The sequence below is a fragment of the Mytilinidion resinicola genome, assembly GCF_010093595.1.
Source record: "Mytilinidion resinicola strain CBS 304.34 unplaced genomic scaffold BDZ99scaffold_34, whole genome shotgun sequence".
NCBI lineage: Eukaryota > Fungi > Ascomycota > Dothideomycetes > Mytilinidiales > Mytilinidiaceae > Mytilinidion > Mytilinidion resinicola.
Window position 1 is genome coordinate 133,244 of NW_022985470.1, and position 14,220 is coordinate 147,463.

The 14,220-nt window shown below is 52.0% G+C and overlaps 7 protein-coding genes across 7 annotated transcripts; 3 read left to right on the top strand and 4 right to left on the bottom strand.

Annotated features, from left to right (window-relative positions):
- Positions 1-663: 663 nt before the first annotated feature.
- On the top strand, positions 664-1,201 carry BDZ99DRAFT_504102 (uncharacterized protein; the record flags this gene model as incomplete). Its single annotated transcript, XM_033724015.1, has 2 exons — positions 664-875; positions 944-1,201. The coding sequence occupies exons 1-2, from the start codon at positions 750-752 to the stop codon at positions 1,199-1,201; spliced, it is 384 nt and encodes a 127-aa protein (XP_033569043.1). The 5' UTR covers positions 664-749.
- A 1,226-nt stretch (positions 1,202-2,427) lies between these two features.
- BDZ99DRAFT_455204 (MCM-domain-containing protein) lies at positions 2,428-5,865 on the bottom strand. Its single transcript, XM_033718432.1, has 4 exons — positions 5,515-5,865; positions 4,576-5,466; positions 4,450-4,521; positions 2,428-4,399 (listed from the first exon to the last, which is right to left on the bottom strand). The coding sequence occupies exons 1-4, from the start codon at positions 5,834-5,836 to the stop codon at positions 2,637-2,639; spliced, it is 3,048 nt and encodes a 1,015-aa protein (XP_033569044.1). The 5' UTR covers positions 5,837-5,865; the 3' UTR covers positions 2,428-2,636.
- A 329-nt stretch (positions 5,866-6,194) lies between these two features.
- BDZ99DRAFT_469130 (uncharacterized protein) lies at positions 6,195-6,836 on the top strand. Its single transcript, XM_033721427.1, has 3 exons — positions 6,195-6,354; positions 6,409-6,495; positions 6,544-6,836. The coding sequence occupies exons 1-3, from the start codon at positions 6,274-6,276 to the stop codon at positions 6,643-6,645; spliced, it is 270 nt and encodes an 89-aa protein (XP_033569045.1). The 5' UTR covers positions 6,195-6,273; the 3' UTR covers positions 6,646-6,836.
- Positions 6,590-7,937, bottom strand: BDZ99DRAFT_209041 (uncharacterized protein). Its single transcript, XM_033713319.1, has 2 exons — positions 7,836-7,937; positions 6,590-7,786 (listed from the first exon to the last, which is right to left on the bottom strand). Exons 1-2 carry the CDS (start codon positions 7,876-7,878, stop codon positions 6,810-6,812), a joined length of 1,020 nt encoding a protein of 339 aa, XP_033569046.1. The 5' UTR covers positions 7,879-7,937; the 3' UTR covers positions 6,590-6,809.
- Positions 7,938-8,076: 139 nt separating this feature from the next.
- On the top strand, positions 8,077-9,643 carry BDZ99DRAFT_469131 (uncharacterized protein). The gene has a single exon (XM_033721428.1). The coding sequence runs from the start codon at positions 8,517-8,519 to the stop codon at positions 9,372-9,374; it is 858 nt and encodes a 285-aa protein (XP_033569047.1). The 5' UTR covers positions 8,077-8,516; the 3' UTR covers positions 9,375-9,643.
- A 2,040-nt stretch (positions 9,644-11,683) lies between these two features.
- Positions 11,684-12,552, bottom strand: BDZ99DRAFT_483111 (ubiquitin-domain-containing protein; the record flags this gene model as incomplete). The annotated part of the gene is made up of 4 exons (XM_033722548.1): positions 11,684-11,768; positions 11,839-11,921; positions 12,120-12,404; positions 12,505-12,552. 4 exons carry the CDS (start codon positions 12,550-12,552, stop codon positions 11,684-11,686), a joined length of 501 nt encoding a protein of 166 aa, XP_033569048.1.
- A 298-nt stretch (positions 12,553-12,850) lies between these two features.
- On the bottom strand, positions 12,851-13,888 carry BDZ99DRAFT_209089 (uncharacterized protein). Its single transcript, XM_033713320.1, has one exon. The coding sequence runs from the start codon at positions 13,683-13,685 to the stop codon at positions 13,059-13,061; it is 627 nt and encodes a 208-aa protein (XP_033569049.1). The 5' UTR covers positions 13,686-13,888; the 3' UTR covers positions 12,851-13,058.
- Positions 13,889-14,220: the final 332 nt, after the last annotated feature.

Below are 14,220 nucleotides of genomic sequence, written 5' to 3' on the forward strand. Positions count from 1 at the left end.
TTCGGATACCAAGCCTGGGGTCTGCGCGATATTGCTGCATTCCGTCCTATCATATGGAGGACGAGGCCGACCAAGCCTTTCGGAATGAGGCAAACCTGGAAGATCGATGGTTTCGCTAACCTTTGGACGGAGCTTTCGGAGGAGTACTTCAAAGTGCTTCCAGCATGGTTACAGAGCGGTGCTGTGACGCCGATGCGACATCAATTTCTTCCAGGTGGCCTTGCGGCGATTCCAAAAGGTAGCAAAATGCTTATGGACAACGAAATCAGTGGCGCAAAAATGGTCATCCATCCGCAGGAAGGTCTTTCAACTGTTCTCATGGGTTTAACGATCAGTTCACGGCCATCCGAAGTCTGCCTTATCATTCAGAAATTATCTCGAATTGATTTGGGTTCATTCGTGACTTTTCTTCCAACCAACCTGTATGTCTCCAATCAGAAAAGTCGCCAAGCGAGCTAGAAGTGCTGCGTGACTTGCTTCATGAGAGCGTTCCCGGTGTGCCCAGCGAATGATCGGGTTCCGCATCCGACCCGAAGTCCCACTTTTCAACCTTGTCACATGACTTGACTGGTACTTGGTATTCTAGAAACAACTTCACAGACAGTTCGGCAGCACCAAGAGCCATTTATATCAGTGATTAGATCAGAAATACTAGCCGGGTCCCGGATTGGCAATTCACGATCGCTACGCCTCCAAGATCTCACCTACTATTCCATGGTTCTGCCCTTCCACGAAATCTCAAGCTCAGTATGTCAGTCCTTACAACGACCCGCCCCTGGGTCAGCGATCTAGCGTCCGGATACCAGGGCCTAGAATTCCAAGCTTCCGCACCTATCCCCGCCCTCCTTTCGCATCAAGTCCTCGTCCGGATCAAGGTAGTATCTCTTAATTATCGCGACCTCGACGCGATGACCGGCTACTACAACAGCTTCCGCAAACATAGAAAATGCCTCTGCCCCTAGTACCCTGTAGTGATGGCGCTGGCATCATCGTCGCAGTCGGAAGCGATGTCGGCCCAGAAGAGACAAGCATCGCCGTTGGGGATGAAGTGTTGTGTTTATACAACAAGGAGCACATGTCTGGTCCCGCGACAGCGTATCACATGCAGATGGGCAGTGAGCTACCACTGGAAGGGTGTTTGACAGAGTATAAGGTCCTGCCGCATTATTCAACGGTGAAAAAGCCGGTGTATCTGAGCTAGGATCAGGCGGTTACGCTGGTAGGAGGTGGGAGCACGTGTTGGAGTTCGTTTTTTCATGGGCTTCAATCGCTGGGGCCCGGGATGACGATCTTGATTCTGGGAACTGGGGGAGGCGTGTTAACATGCTGTTTGTGAGGGTCATGGCCGATCTCCTGCAGTTTCGATGGTGGCGCTGCAGATAGCAAAGACGATGCATGTGACTACGATAGTCACTTCGTCGTCGGGTGAGAAGCTGGTCCGATGAAGTTCTCAGAATTACGAACGGCAAAGGGGTCAACATGGGCCAGAAAACTATCATCCAATCACTGAAGAGCCTGAAGTGGTGAGGCTTGATCAATGATATTGGGTATGTGAGCGGAAAAGGATCAGATTTTGAGCCACTTGGAGTTAGTTTGATGCTGATAAGGAAGCATGCTATGATGCAAGGTGTGATTGTGGGGGGGAATGACGTACTGCAAGAAGTTGCGAATTTCTACGAAAAGGCAGGATTATGCCATTCGTTGATAGGGTATTTCCCTTTGATCAAGCGAAGAAAGCGTTTGCGTATCTAGAAATTCAGAAACATATGGGGAAGGTCATCATCAGTTTGGAGTAAAACAAACCAGGGCTTTACTCGCTAGACCGTCTGACAGGCACGTGGGGCATAAAAAAGGTAGCACACTCAGCAGCTCAACACCGTCTGGGGTGCCCTAGAGAGCTATCAGGCTTGCCAAAGCTGGTCTTTCATGAATAACAATAGCATACCAGAGGATCTTAAACTGTGCTAAATAAGCGTACATAAGCATAAAAACAGCTGGGGTGTGTATATCCCTCACGGGGTTTCTGGCCTGCCACTTTCTGTTGACACTTATCAACCACGCTGTCTCATAGGCACACCTATCTACCACTGCTTGAAATGCTTTAATGAGTTTCCAGATAGCCTAGAGTGAAGAGCTTCTATCTCGTTTAGATTTCTAAAAATGTATCAAAGCACCTCAAGCAGTGGCATACACGCACACATCATTTGCCCTCCCTACGCACACACCCATGTAGAGTGCCACGTTTTTCATGCCCCGCGTGACAGGAAACCGAAAAAAGTTCAACGCCACATCGTGAACGTAGCTACGAAGCCTAGCTGATCTTGTCACAACAGAGATAGGTCACATCGACCTATGATCAGTCAGGGCATCTAGGGTGAATCAACACGGGAAAATGCCACCAAAGACGTTACACTAAGTCAAAGAAATCGTAGCAGAATCTTGTATTAGACGTATAGAGCACGGCCTCCGGGGGATCTATATCTACGCACCATGTGAGTGAAGAGACATTGACAACATAAACACACTAATCCATCTCATCCATCCCGACCGCCCATGCCGTCACCCAAAGAACCCCAGTGGCTACTCCACATATTCAAGCCGGAACACCTTAAACACACCCATCACGAACAATCCCACTATCCACGCACCCGTTTCACAACTCTCCGTCCCCCCTCCCCACTAACCTGCACCGTCCCCTCCGCTTCAGCCACCCTCAGCACTTCCGTGAGCTCATTGCTCTCGAAACTCTCACTCGCGCCCTCTCTGATTTTCTTGATAAGCTCATTAACCCTAACAGTTCCATGAGCATCATCAAGCACGTCCAGCACCGCCCTCTTGAGCTCCTCTCTCCTCTTGCGGTCACCGCTACCGGCACCTTCGGTCAGCAGACCCATATCAATGAGACCAGTTCGAGCATCAGTTGCGGCTTGTTTCAGAGCGCTCTTGATCAGTCGCACAGCCTCAGCGACATCGTGTTCTGTGACAACGGTACTGAGTCGCATCTTGGCATGCGCTTCTGCTAAACGGATCATGCTTTCAAGTTGTCGGGTAGTAGCTGTGATGCGGCGCTCCTGACTACGCACATCGGCACCTAACGCACGCATGGCCACGTACGCGTCTACGAGCGCTCTCGAAGCTTCGGTGTTGAGCTTCGGGTGAATGTGTGCGCGAGCGTACGAGATGTATGCTGTCAGGAACTCGATTGGAAGGATCTCGGCCGCGGACGCGTTCTGTGGCGTGTCTTCGAGATACATGCTCACAAGATGGCGAGCCATGCGGCGATCGGTGTTCTCATCGATGCGGTCCAGAACGAGGTAGACAAGATCGAAACGGGAGAGGAGGGTAGGCGGGAGGTCGATGTTCTGTGGGACAGGGAGGTTGATGTTGTACTTAGAACCGATGGGATTGGCGGAGGCGAGGATCGAGGTGCGGGCGTTGAGGGTAGTGATGATACCTGCTTTTGCAATGGAGACAGTTTGCTGTTCCATTACTTCGTGAAGAACAGAGCGCGTTGAGTCTGACATCTTATCAAATTCATCAATACAGCAGACACCACCGTCGGAGAGAACAAGAGCACCAGATTCGAGGACCAGCTGGCGTGTTTCCGGGTCGCGAGTGACGTACGCGGTGAGACCGACCGCGGATGAACCTTTGCCAGATGTGTAGACACCTCGCGGGGCGATCTTGTGGACGTACTTGAGGATCTGTGACTTGGCAGTCGAGGGGTCGCCGCAAAGAAGAACGTTGATATCGCCTCTGTAGCGAGGGCTACCACCTTTCTCGAAAGATTTGTTCGTGCCGCCGAAGAGCTGGAGAAGAATACCCTTCTTAACGTCATCCATCTCGTAGATGCTAGGTGCAAGGGACCGAGAAAGGAGCTCATAGACATCGTCTCGCTCGGCAACGGCTTTGATCTTAGCCTCTTCTTCCTCAGAAACCTTTCTGGTCTCCTCAACGTCGCCAGCGACTTGATCGGCAAGCTCTTCTTCTACAGTCGATACGTCGATGCCCACGCGCTTCTTGTCGACCTTTTGGATGTGCAGAGCGTCAACATAGGTCTTGAAAATGTTCTTCACGGTCCTCTGACGAGGATTGATCCGAACTTGGTTGCACTTGAAAATGCCCGTAATCTCGACTCTGTCTCCAGCTTTGCAAACATCAACAAGCTCATCGTAAGCACAGAGAGAGACGGAATGCGGAGTCTGGCCGTCTGGGACACTATCAGGGGTCTCCTGAAGCTTGATGACTTGCTTGTCCGCGAACCCGGAGCGCTCGTGTACGATTTGCATCGAATTTTGCTGAGCGCAAACCGGACGAGGGCAAGCGGTTGGCTCAGCAATCTTGCCACGGTCAATATCGACTTTAACGGTATGATTGCAGACGGCACAGCGGAAGAATGCTAGTTATGGTCAGCTCTGTGCATTTTGCTGGCATATTCCTGCAACTTACCATCCTTCATGTCTGGAATTATTGGGGTTGTGCGAATGACTAAACCCTTGATACTAACAAGTTTATCCATATCTACACGCGAATTAGCAAATATCAAAGCTCAAATCGAATGAGTCAGCAACATACCACTTGGGTTCAACTCTCGCAAATTGATCGTTTTATCCAAACCAAAGGGTCTGACTCGATAGGTCTTGGAGTCCACTTCTCTGACGAGATCTGGAAGATCAGGGACCGCAGCAGCTGGCGTTCCTGGTGTCCCGATATCTGAGCTTGGCACAGGAGGCAAAGAGCTGGAATCACGACCTCGCGGTCTGGCGCTTCTCGGCTGTTGTGCCAGCCTCAGCTCATTCATACGCTTCTCCGCCAGTTCGATCATGACGTCCTTAACACAAACATCCATAAGCGGGATGATCTCGTTGGGAAACGCCTGAAGTTGATGCCAGAGCTTCCTTGTCGGTGGGTATGACTTTAGATTTCGCGCATCCAGATTGAGAGGAGTTATGCCAAGCTCGAGCATGGCTTTCATCATCTCAACGTACTCCTTTGCCATTGCTGGATGGGTGGCGGGGAGAGTTGATCCTTCTTCCAGCTCCTCATCCTGAATCATGCGATACTTCCTCTGGAAATTGAGCAGGAAATCCTTCATAGCGTTCATCGAATCAACCAGGGAGATGTTGGTACCCCAAACCACTCTGGAAGAATTTCCACCAAGTACATCGGCGTCTGAGGTATCAGGATTCATATTGGAGAAAGTGGCAGTTTCTGAAGGCATGGCTTCGTGCACCGCCATGCCATTCTCGTCGACGAAGAGCCTGCGACGGCGCTGAGAAGAGGATTGCCCCAAAATATCGGAATTGATATCACTTCGACGGTTGCGAGGGCCACCACTCTCTGACCCAAGACCAAGAGAAGATCGGACGAAAAGGGCGCTGCTGCTGCTCCGGGGTTCCTGGGCAGATCGTTGGGCGGCATTTCCATTGGGAGCAGGACTAGAGCTGTAATGGATGGGGGACGAAACTAGGCAAATCAATTCGGATTCTGCAAGTGTGTGTCACATGTACGTACGTCCGGCATTCTGCCCAGATGCTCTGGGAGTCATATCGCCATCCGACTGCATTAAGGGGGAGCTGGCGCCGGCGCCATTCGCAGCCCCAGAAGCGTTCGCTGGCGACATGAACAACCCAGGTGAATTGGACGTGCCATCCTGCTGCAGCCGGTTGGCTCTGGGAGTTCCGCGCTGCGACGACGCAATCGATGCTTCTGAGCGAAGTTGCTGATCAGCACCGGCGGCGGCTGCTGGGCTGCTGGAAGGAATTCGAGAATTGCGCGTGCTTCTTCGCGGGGTGGCGGAAGGGCGCTGAGAGCGCCTTGAGGCCGGAGAAGACATGGCGACCGTGTTTCTCGTAGAAAATGGTGTTGAGGGGTGGATGGTGGAGAGGAGACGGTGAGGGAGGGGGAAAATAGGCTTGGGAGGAAGGCGCGACGCGGACGCGTTGTCGGTCTAAGCTGGATCAGGGCTTAATTGATTTTTCGCTACCAGGCCCTCCCTCGGCCCTGCAGACCAACAATAAACACCGTCAGGCAACACTATTCTCACTGCTCCAGTCCGTGAATTCGTCCGCCGTTGCTCAACCATTATAATTTGACCTGGATTGTTTAAAGACGACCCTCATTCCAAGAACTCTACGAAGCAGCTAAATCTGGAAATCTCCAAGAACAAATCCACCACGATCACCATTCAAGATGGCTCCACCATCTAAGCTCGCTGTTGCAACTTCATCCTTGGTGCGCCTGGTGAAGGAAGAGGCTAGCTATCACAAGGAGATGGCCCAGCAAGAGGCTCGCATCAAGAAGCTCGAGGGCGACAGCGCCGATGAGAATGCCGAGTATCAGCTAAGACAAGAGGTATCTAATCGTTGAAGGGTGATTGGGAGTAAAGCAACTGACTTTGTAATCCAGCGTCAAGGGCTTGAGGAGACCAAGAATGTCCTGCCTTCAATGCGACAGAAAATCCAGGAGGCGCTTGACAGGTTGGAGCAGGAGCTTGTAAGGATGGTTATCTCAAACATTGTATTCGGCACTGACACGATATAGGAGAGCAACAAGGAATCTGGTGGCGAGCAGGATTCCAAGCAGGTCACCAAGGCAAAGAGCGCACTTGCAGATGCGAAGAAGGCCGTCGAAGAGATCTCGTAGATGCGGAATGAGGACTTCGGGAGTGTTCGAGAGGAAATAACTATGATTCTGAAAGTGTTCCTATCCTAGCCGTGCTATGCAATTCCAGACTCCACGCTATGCTGTAAAACAAATGAACAAGGTCGCTCCTAAGCTTATATCAGAAATCGTCGCACTGAGGAGTCTCATGATATATCCATCTGGTCAACTGGTCCAGCGTCTTCCTCCTCCTCGCCTTCTTCCATTTCTGACTCATCGCTCACTCTTGTGTCTCCGGAGGTTCTTCCCGACTCTGCCATTTCTGTGTCCTGTTGCGATCTTGACGGAGATGGTGCCCTACTACTTCCCTGAGAAAGCGGCGCCAGCCTTGTCCGCGGAACCGCAAGCATATCTCCTCTCTCACCCTCCTGTGTGCCATGCATCGGCGTCACACCACCCGTATCTGGTCGCGGCGTACCCACAGCACTTCTGATAATGCTCCCCTCCCCATCATCAACATCATCACTATCACCCACCCCCTCCTTCCGCTCGGCCTCGTCCTTCTCATCCTTAATCAGCTTCAACATTAGCCTGCTTTCCTCCATAATCCTCCCAAATTGCTCGCGCTTGCGATCACGGCTGACCGAGTACTCCCTACCTTCTTCCTGCAGCTCCTCGATCTCGTTGCTCAATTTTTCCAGTGCGGCGTGCTGGTCCTCCCTCGGCTTCAACTTCTCCTTGATGGTGATTTTGTCCGCTAGCTCATCGTACGTTTTCCGCAGCGCAAGCGTCTTACGTGCCTCCTCTAGCTGCACGCGCAGCTCAACCGTGTTGTCACGAATTGCTTGCGCCGTGTCTAGGATGCGCGTTTTCTCTTTGGCGTATCGCTCGCGCTCCGTCTGGTTGCTGTTGTGGATGAGCTGCATGCGGACGATGCTGCTCTCGAACGCCGAGAAGTCGAAGAGCATTTCCTCTTCCCATAGCTTGCGGCGTGCGGCCTGCTTCTCGCGCTCGACTTCGACGGCAGCAGCAGCTTCATCGGCGGCCGAGGCGTCTGGCGGAGGCGTCGGGAGGAGTGTCGGCGGAGAGTTGATCAGGGAGTCTGGCTTTAGAAGGCGGGATGTAAGGCGCTGGAATGGCCTGGCTTCGACTGATAGGAGACGCGCGACATTATGGATGGAATCTGGGAAGGTTAGCTATGTTTTGGTGATAGAAGGCGATTTGTCGCGTACCCTCTTCCGCCTGAGGCAGATAGCCGTAGTCGTATGGAGCCATGGTCAAGGAGTAAGGTGTCTGCGTCGGCGTGCAGCGAAGTCGATGGGCGCAATTGGTAGAAGAGAGGTTCGTGAAGGAGTTCGCAAAGCAGAGATCACGGGATCGCAATTGCCGACGCGGGTAGTGCCGGCTTGGCGCTGCTAGCGGGGCGCTAGACTTCACCCCAGCCACCCGTCCACCTCACTACATAGGGCTGACATTCAACCTCCGTCCTCCATCCTCCATCTTTCAACCTCGCAACGGCAAGACACTGTTCGCGAATTCATCGCTGCACTCGACCAGCGTTCCCTTCGGCCTGTGTTACCTTCCTGTTCCACATCTCGTTTTGTTCATCTTTCCTTCGTGCTTCCTCGACTTCACTTCACCTCACCTCACCTCGCCTTTTGGATCGCCCAAGTGTCTCGTTGGATTACTTGTTGGAATATCGATAGACCGAGCGATAGGACCGTTCCTAATGTCATCATCGGTATCGGCATCATTCTCCAACAAACATTTAAGAAGGCTGTTATTTTCACTCTCTACAGAAGTTCACCCAGGCCAAAGGCCACCGTGCCTCCCTGACCGCTCCTCGACGTAGGCCAAGCGACTACATCCGTCCCCCCATCAGAGAGACTTCTTCGACATTCAAGCCCCCCGCCATGGGCGCCAGCAGCCTTCTAGCCATGGCCAGGCGCTGTGCCATCCGCCACATCGACACACTCTATGACGTTGGAAGCACCCACCCATACTCCTTCTGGCGACCCATCCTCCTCAAAGTCGACGACCCGGCTCAGCTCCGCACGCTGGAAGAGAATTGCCCGCAACTCCGAGGCGAAACCGGGGAAATCTGGCAGCGCTTCATTCAGCGCGATATCCCACGCTGGGAGACAAAGCAGCGAGCGCCCGCGAACGAGATCAATTGGTGGAAACTGTACAGGAAGCTCAAAGCGGAAGCGGATCGCGAGAAGGATGCCCAGGAAGAGGCCCTCAAGGAGACCATGAAGAAACTGAAAGAGGCGAAGCGCAAGAACACCACCACCATTGTCGAGGCTAAGACCATCACCAACTCGATCCATCATCGTCGATTTGGCGGCGCCGCGGGACCAAAAGCACCCCCATCCGCGAAGAATGCAAAGACTGCGCTCGACAAGCTGAAGAGAAGCATGTACGATTCACGCCAGGGTCAGCCGAAGGCAGCCATGCTCCCGAACAAGCTCTTGGAGGAACGCAAGGGTCGTGTCGCGCAAGCCCCGAAAAGCATGGTTGAGGAGAGGAGGAGGATTCAGCTAGGAGCGCCGAGAACGAAGACATGGACGAGCCAGCCTACCCCGAACACAGCTGCAAAAGCCTCGACTATCGCAACGGGACACACCACGGAACAAGCTGCTGCGGAACAGGCTGCGAAAGAGGCGAGGCTGAGAGCACTCACCGCAGGCGGAGCGAGTGCACCCTTGAAGAAGCGCAAGAGGGCAGAGGTGGACCCGTTCATGAAACCGGTCAAGCGCACGAAGCCTTGAATGCTCTTGGGAAGCCTCGACTACTGATTTCTTTCTTTCATTTTCTCTTTTGCTGTTGTTGGGTTTCTTTCTGGACTAAATGGAGGTCAGGTGGATCTGCGGGAGCATGGCAGGATGGATACCCTTTCTCACTGAGAATTCCACATGACGTTGGACTAAATGGGGTTCAGGTGGATCTGCGGGAGCATGGCAGGACAGATACCCTTTCTCACTGACAACCCCACATGACGTACGTACCTACGAAAAGTTGAATGATAAATGTTTATGCACACTCGCTTGCCGCTGCGTGAGGTCTTTCGGTGTAATCTCGAAAAATATAGAGGAAAGTATCTGTGTACAGTTTTCTGTGGCTGCTAGAAGTCCTCCGGTACGATTTTGAAATGTCTAGAGGAAACATAACTGCGTACACCTGCTTGCCGCCGCCAGAAGGTCCTCGAGCTATTCTCAGGAACTCTAAAAAAGACGCGTCTGTGTACAGTTGTGTCCAACTACTAGAGGCGCTTGGATGTATTTTTTAATATTTAAAGATTACGTATCTGTACACACCTGTCTGCGACTGCTAGCGGTCCTTTAGTATGGTTTCGAAATGTGTAGAGGGTACGTACTATACACTCCTCTACGACTGCTGGAAGGACCTTTGATGCATTTTCAAATATCTTAAAGGATATTAAACATTGGCGTCGTGGACGCCCTCCAGATAGCTTGAAGTGCGGCCTTCGGTGCTATAGACCACGCGGTTGGTACGGTCTTTAGATCCCGACTTAAAGCTAGCCAGGTAGTCTGAAGATTCATCGTGGTCTACTAGAGGGTTCCATTTTTATTTCTAAACTACCTACCATATTTTCTAGTAATATCCTGAAGAGCAATTAGGTCTAAGATCGGCACATCTGTGCTTGTATTTGGATTCTTTTACTACCCCTAAGGTGGCTGAGGTAGATAATGCAGACTCGGCGGTAGACGATCCGGCCTTAGAAGGCTTAGAGGAAGATGTGGATGACAAAGAGGCTATAAATAATGTAGTTTCTGTCTGTACACGTTAAACCAAGACGATATCTAACCTTATAACAGCCGAGAGGAGTCGGGCATAAATCATTATGGTAGGAAGGACGGAGGCAAGAGGACCGCTATAACAGTTTCGAAAACGAGTGACAACGCAAGAAGTGTCCTGAAAGTCCAGGGGCTCCGATGATACACGCAGGCATGCATCTTGACTATGGGGCTCTGATCAGCTACCTCGTGATCGGAGAGTGAGAGAATAAAGATGTGCACCTGCTTGCCGCTGGCTAAGGTCATCCAGTATGGTTTTGAAATGTATTCAAACGACATATCTGTGTACACTTCTCTGCCGCTGCTGGAAGTCCTTCAACGTACTTCCGACAAATCTGGAACAGGTTTGTCTGTGCACACTTCTCTTTCATTGCTGGAGGTCCTTCGATCTGCCATCAAACCCCCTCCCCCGGAAAGATCCATTTCTGCACACTTACCAATACGCAAGGTTCTCCCAAACGTTTCCCCGAATCAGGAATATATATCAGTGTCTACCGTCCTCCGCCACTGCTTCAGGTCCTTCGCCGTGATTTCGGAGATACGGAGGATGTGGGTCTGTGTACACTCATTCAGTATAGCTTAAGCTTCTTCGTCAAGTTCTTGAAAACTTTTGGACGAAATTGATCCTCGTACACTTGCGCGCTAGTGCTTTTGGGAATCTAGAAGAAAATGAACTTGATTACACTGCTTGGTGACTGCTTGAGGACGCTCGAAGCGATTTTGAATCTTGAAAAACAGATGTATTCATGGTTGGATTTCCGATAATGAACTTAATAGATGTGCTGTGACGGACTTTTGAGTCTGCGCCAATTCACGCTGTGCAGAACGATCTGATCTGGCTTTCCGATAGCATGCTAAAGCATCTGTCACAGCAGTAAAGCCCTCTACACAACCATGTTTCTTCCTCAACATCTCAAGCACGTCGAAGGACCTCAAGCACTGGCAGAGAAAGTCTACACCGATAGACGCCTGCCTAACCTAGCTATGCATCCCAATCACCCCCTCTGCGTTCCCTCCTTTCCATTCATATCCCATCCCCAATAATAGTAGAGTAAAAAGAACCCGCTCAATCGCCAAAGCTCACTCCAAGAAGCCCTTTGCCCCTCTCGACACATAGACCCACCCGTCCAGCGACGTATCCCACTCCGCCTTTTGAGTGTTAGCCTACGAATCGCCACTCCAAAAGTCATGTTTGTTCAGACAACGACGAGTGGGTCGGGAGGTCGGAGGTGTGGGCAGGTGCAAGGGACGGTGTTCGTAATCTAATACCCCCCGCGCAGGGCAAGTACCAGATGCAGCGTCGCGCCGCCTTCGAGGTTGTATTCGGCGGCGGTTTTGTCGTCGGCCCTGCAAACATTCATCAGCGCGCTGTTCCAGGTCCAAGGCCTGAGGTGGGCAGAGGTGGCGGGATACTCACATCTGCTTCCCGCCGAAAATCAACCGCTGTTGTGCGGGTGGGATGCCCTCTTTCTCTTCGACGCGCTCCTTTATGCGGGAGACCTGAGCCTGTGTTAGATCGAGATTTTCTAGGGATGAAGAGGATGAGGGAGGGCAGGGGACATGCCTTGTAGTCCGGCTCGATGTCCAGCTCGATCTCTTTTCCTGTTAGGGTGCGGACCCTGTTGGCTGATTAGCACAAACTCTCTTATAGCTTTCGTGATGCCCAAGCTAGAAAGGAGGGAGCTGGAGGCGACGTACTTGATTTGCATCTTGCTGGTGGTTGAGAGAGAGGTAAAGTGGGTGTTGGGTGCTGAGAGCGGGGGGTTCTAGACCCTGAAGTTGCGGAGGTGTGGATGCGTTGGTTGGTGTTGTTGGTGTGTTGATGTTGTTTGAAGAATAGCTCGCGAGTGGGTGTACAGCTGTTTGTAGTGCGAGGCAGCCGTTTGTTGTGAGGTGGAAGCTGGAGTCAATCTCAGGCTGCAGCGAGATTCCGCGGGATGGTGGGGCAAGGCGGAAGGAAGTCGTGACCGGTGGCTGCAGTGGCTGGAGGTGTGGTCTGAGCTTTAAAGGTGTGGCTGTGCGGGAGGGTGAGGTAGCGAAAGATGCTGATTAGATTTACTAGGTCTGAGAAGATGTGACTTACAAGCGAGACGAGGCAGTCTTCAAGACGCTTCACTGATTGTTCATGCATCGATAGCAACTTGGACGGGAAACCAATAATCCATTCTGCCACCAACAAACTCAGAAGCACTATCGACGCTCTCGTAGCCCAAACTTGCATGTGCCTATTCGAATTGAATCTACTAATACCCGAGGAATAAAAAGCCAGGCTCTATATGAATCACGATTCAAGAGGATTATCCCAACGTCTTTCTCGGAAGTCTGATATCCACCTCAAAACTCACATGATCTGACGCCTACCTAAATCTCAGCCTCTCGCCAAAGAGATGCAACAAAACAAGAGATCAAAGAGCGGAAGCCCTTGAGTAAATTCCAGACACAGAACTTTCAAAAGCTGCCAAAGTCACACAAGCAGGCAATATATCTCAAGACCACCACATTCGCGCCCGCCTCTCAACGCTCCTCGCACGGAACTCCCAGCCAATTTCAGAGAAAGCCGTGATAAGCTGTTTCACGCCGCCTCAAGCAGTCATCCAAATCCCTCCTCCCACGCGACATGCATCCATTTCCGTAGACTCATCGGGCCCTTCCTGATCCAGCACATCCAAATCCAAAGCTTGGCCGGGCCAGGCTGTGATGAGGCTTTGATGAGGCTGTTTCACGCTTCCCTAAGCGCGGGAGTGGGGAAACGTGGCTTGCAAGCAGCCGTTTGACACCCGTCCGCTTCGAGGTGGGGAGGGCCGAAATTGGATGCTGCGGAAATGGCACGTGCGCTCTCTGAACACGAAATGAGCGTTGGAGGCGTGGCGGGGCTGGGATGAGATGACACGATGAGCTGCTGGGGGGATGAGTGATGGGGGGATGGAGGGCCGCGGAGCCCGGGGAGATTGGACCCAGGATCGGTGGCGCTCGGGATCTGTGTGATCGGCGCAGGGGCCGCGGGTTGGTCGGAGATTTTGGAGGGGTGAGCGTGACGTTGAGAGCGAGATGAGCGCGAGACGAGGATGGAGGGAAGAGGTGGTATGTGGGTAGGCGAGGGGAGTTGATGAGGGTGGTAGGCCGATGGTTGGAGAAGGGGAGGGGTGGGTGTGAGGGAATTGGATTTCTGCATCTGGAGCGTGCGATTTGGTGGGGATCGGTAGAGCGTGATGGTGGCTGAATATCAACGGGGGTGAAGGCGCTGGTATCATGCAATAACCTCATGATATCCGGCTGACCCCCGGCCGTCCAGATGCATTTTGTTGGGCGCGTGAGGATACAGATCAAGAAAATTCTTGTTTTCTAGCTCTGGAAGTGTGAAACAGTTTCGTCTGAAATGGGTGACTGCACCGAGCCACTCGTCCAAACGCACTTATAGTGTAGGGACAGATAATGGCCAAAGGTTGAGGCTTTGATGCAGAAGAAAGTTGTCAATCCATCTTCTGTTGCGTGATATACGGACTTAGGCCAGGCTTATTTCCATGCCTAGACGTCTTGAACAGCGTGTCTGAAATTGGTGACTGGGTTGAAATCTCGGCCTACCTGATGCAGGTGCTGCTTGTTACCGGATACGGAGTCGGGATGAGCTTTTTGATGTGCTGAAAACTCGAGTAGAGATTCAAGATGAGGGGCGTAGATGACAAATGCTGCAGTAATGAGGGCGCGAGTCAGTGTGCTTGCAAGGCTGAGATGATCGCAAGGGGATTGGGATTGGCATGTGATTGAAGATTCAACGACATGACAAGACTGATACTTGGTG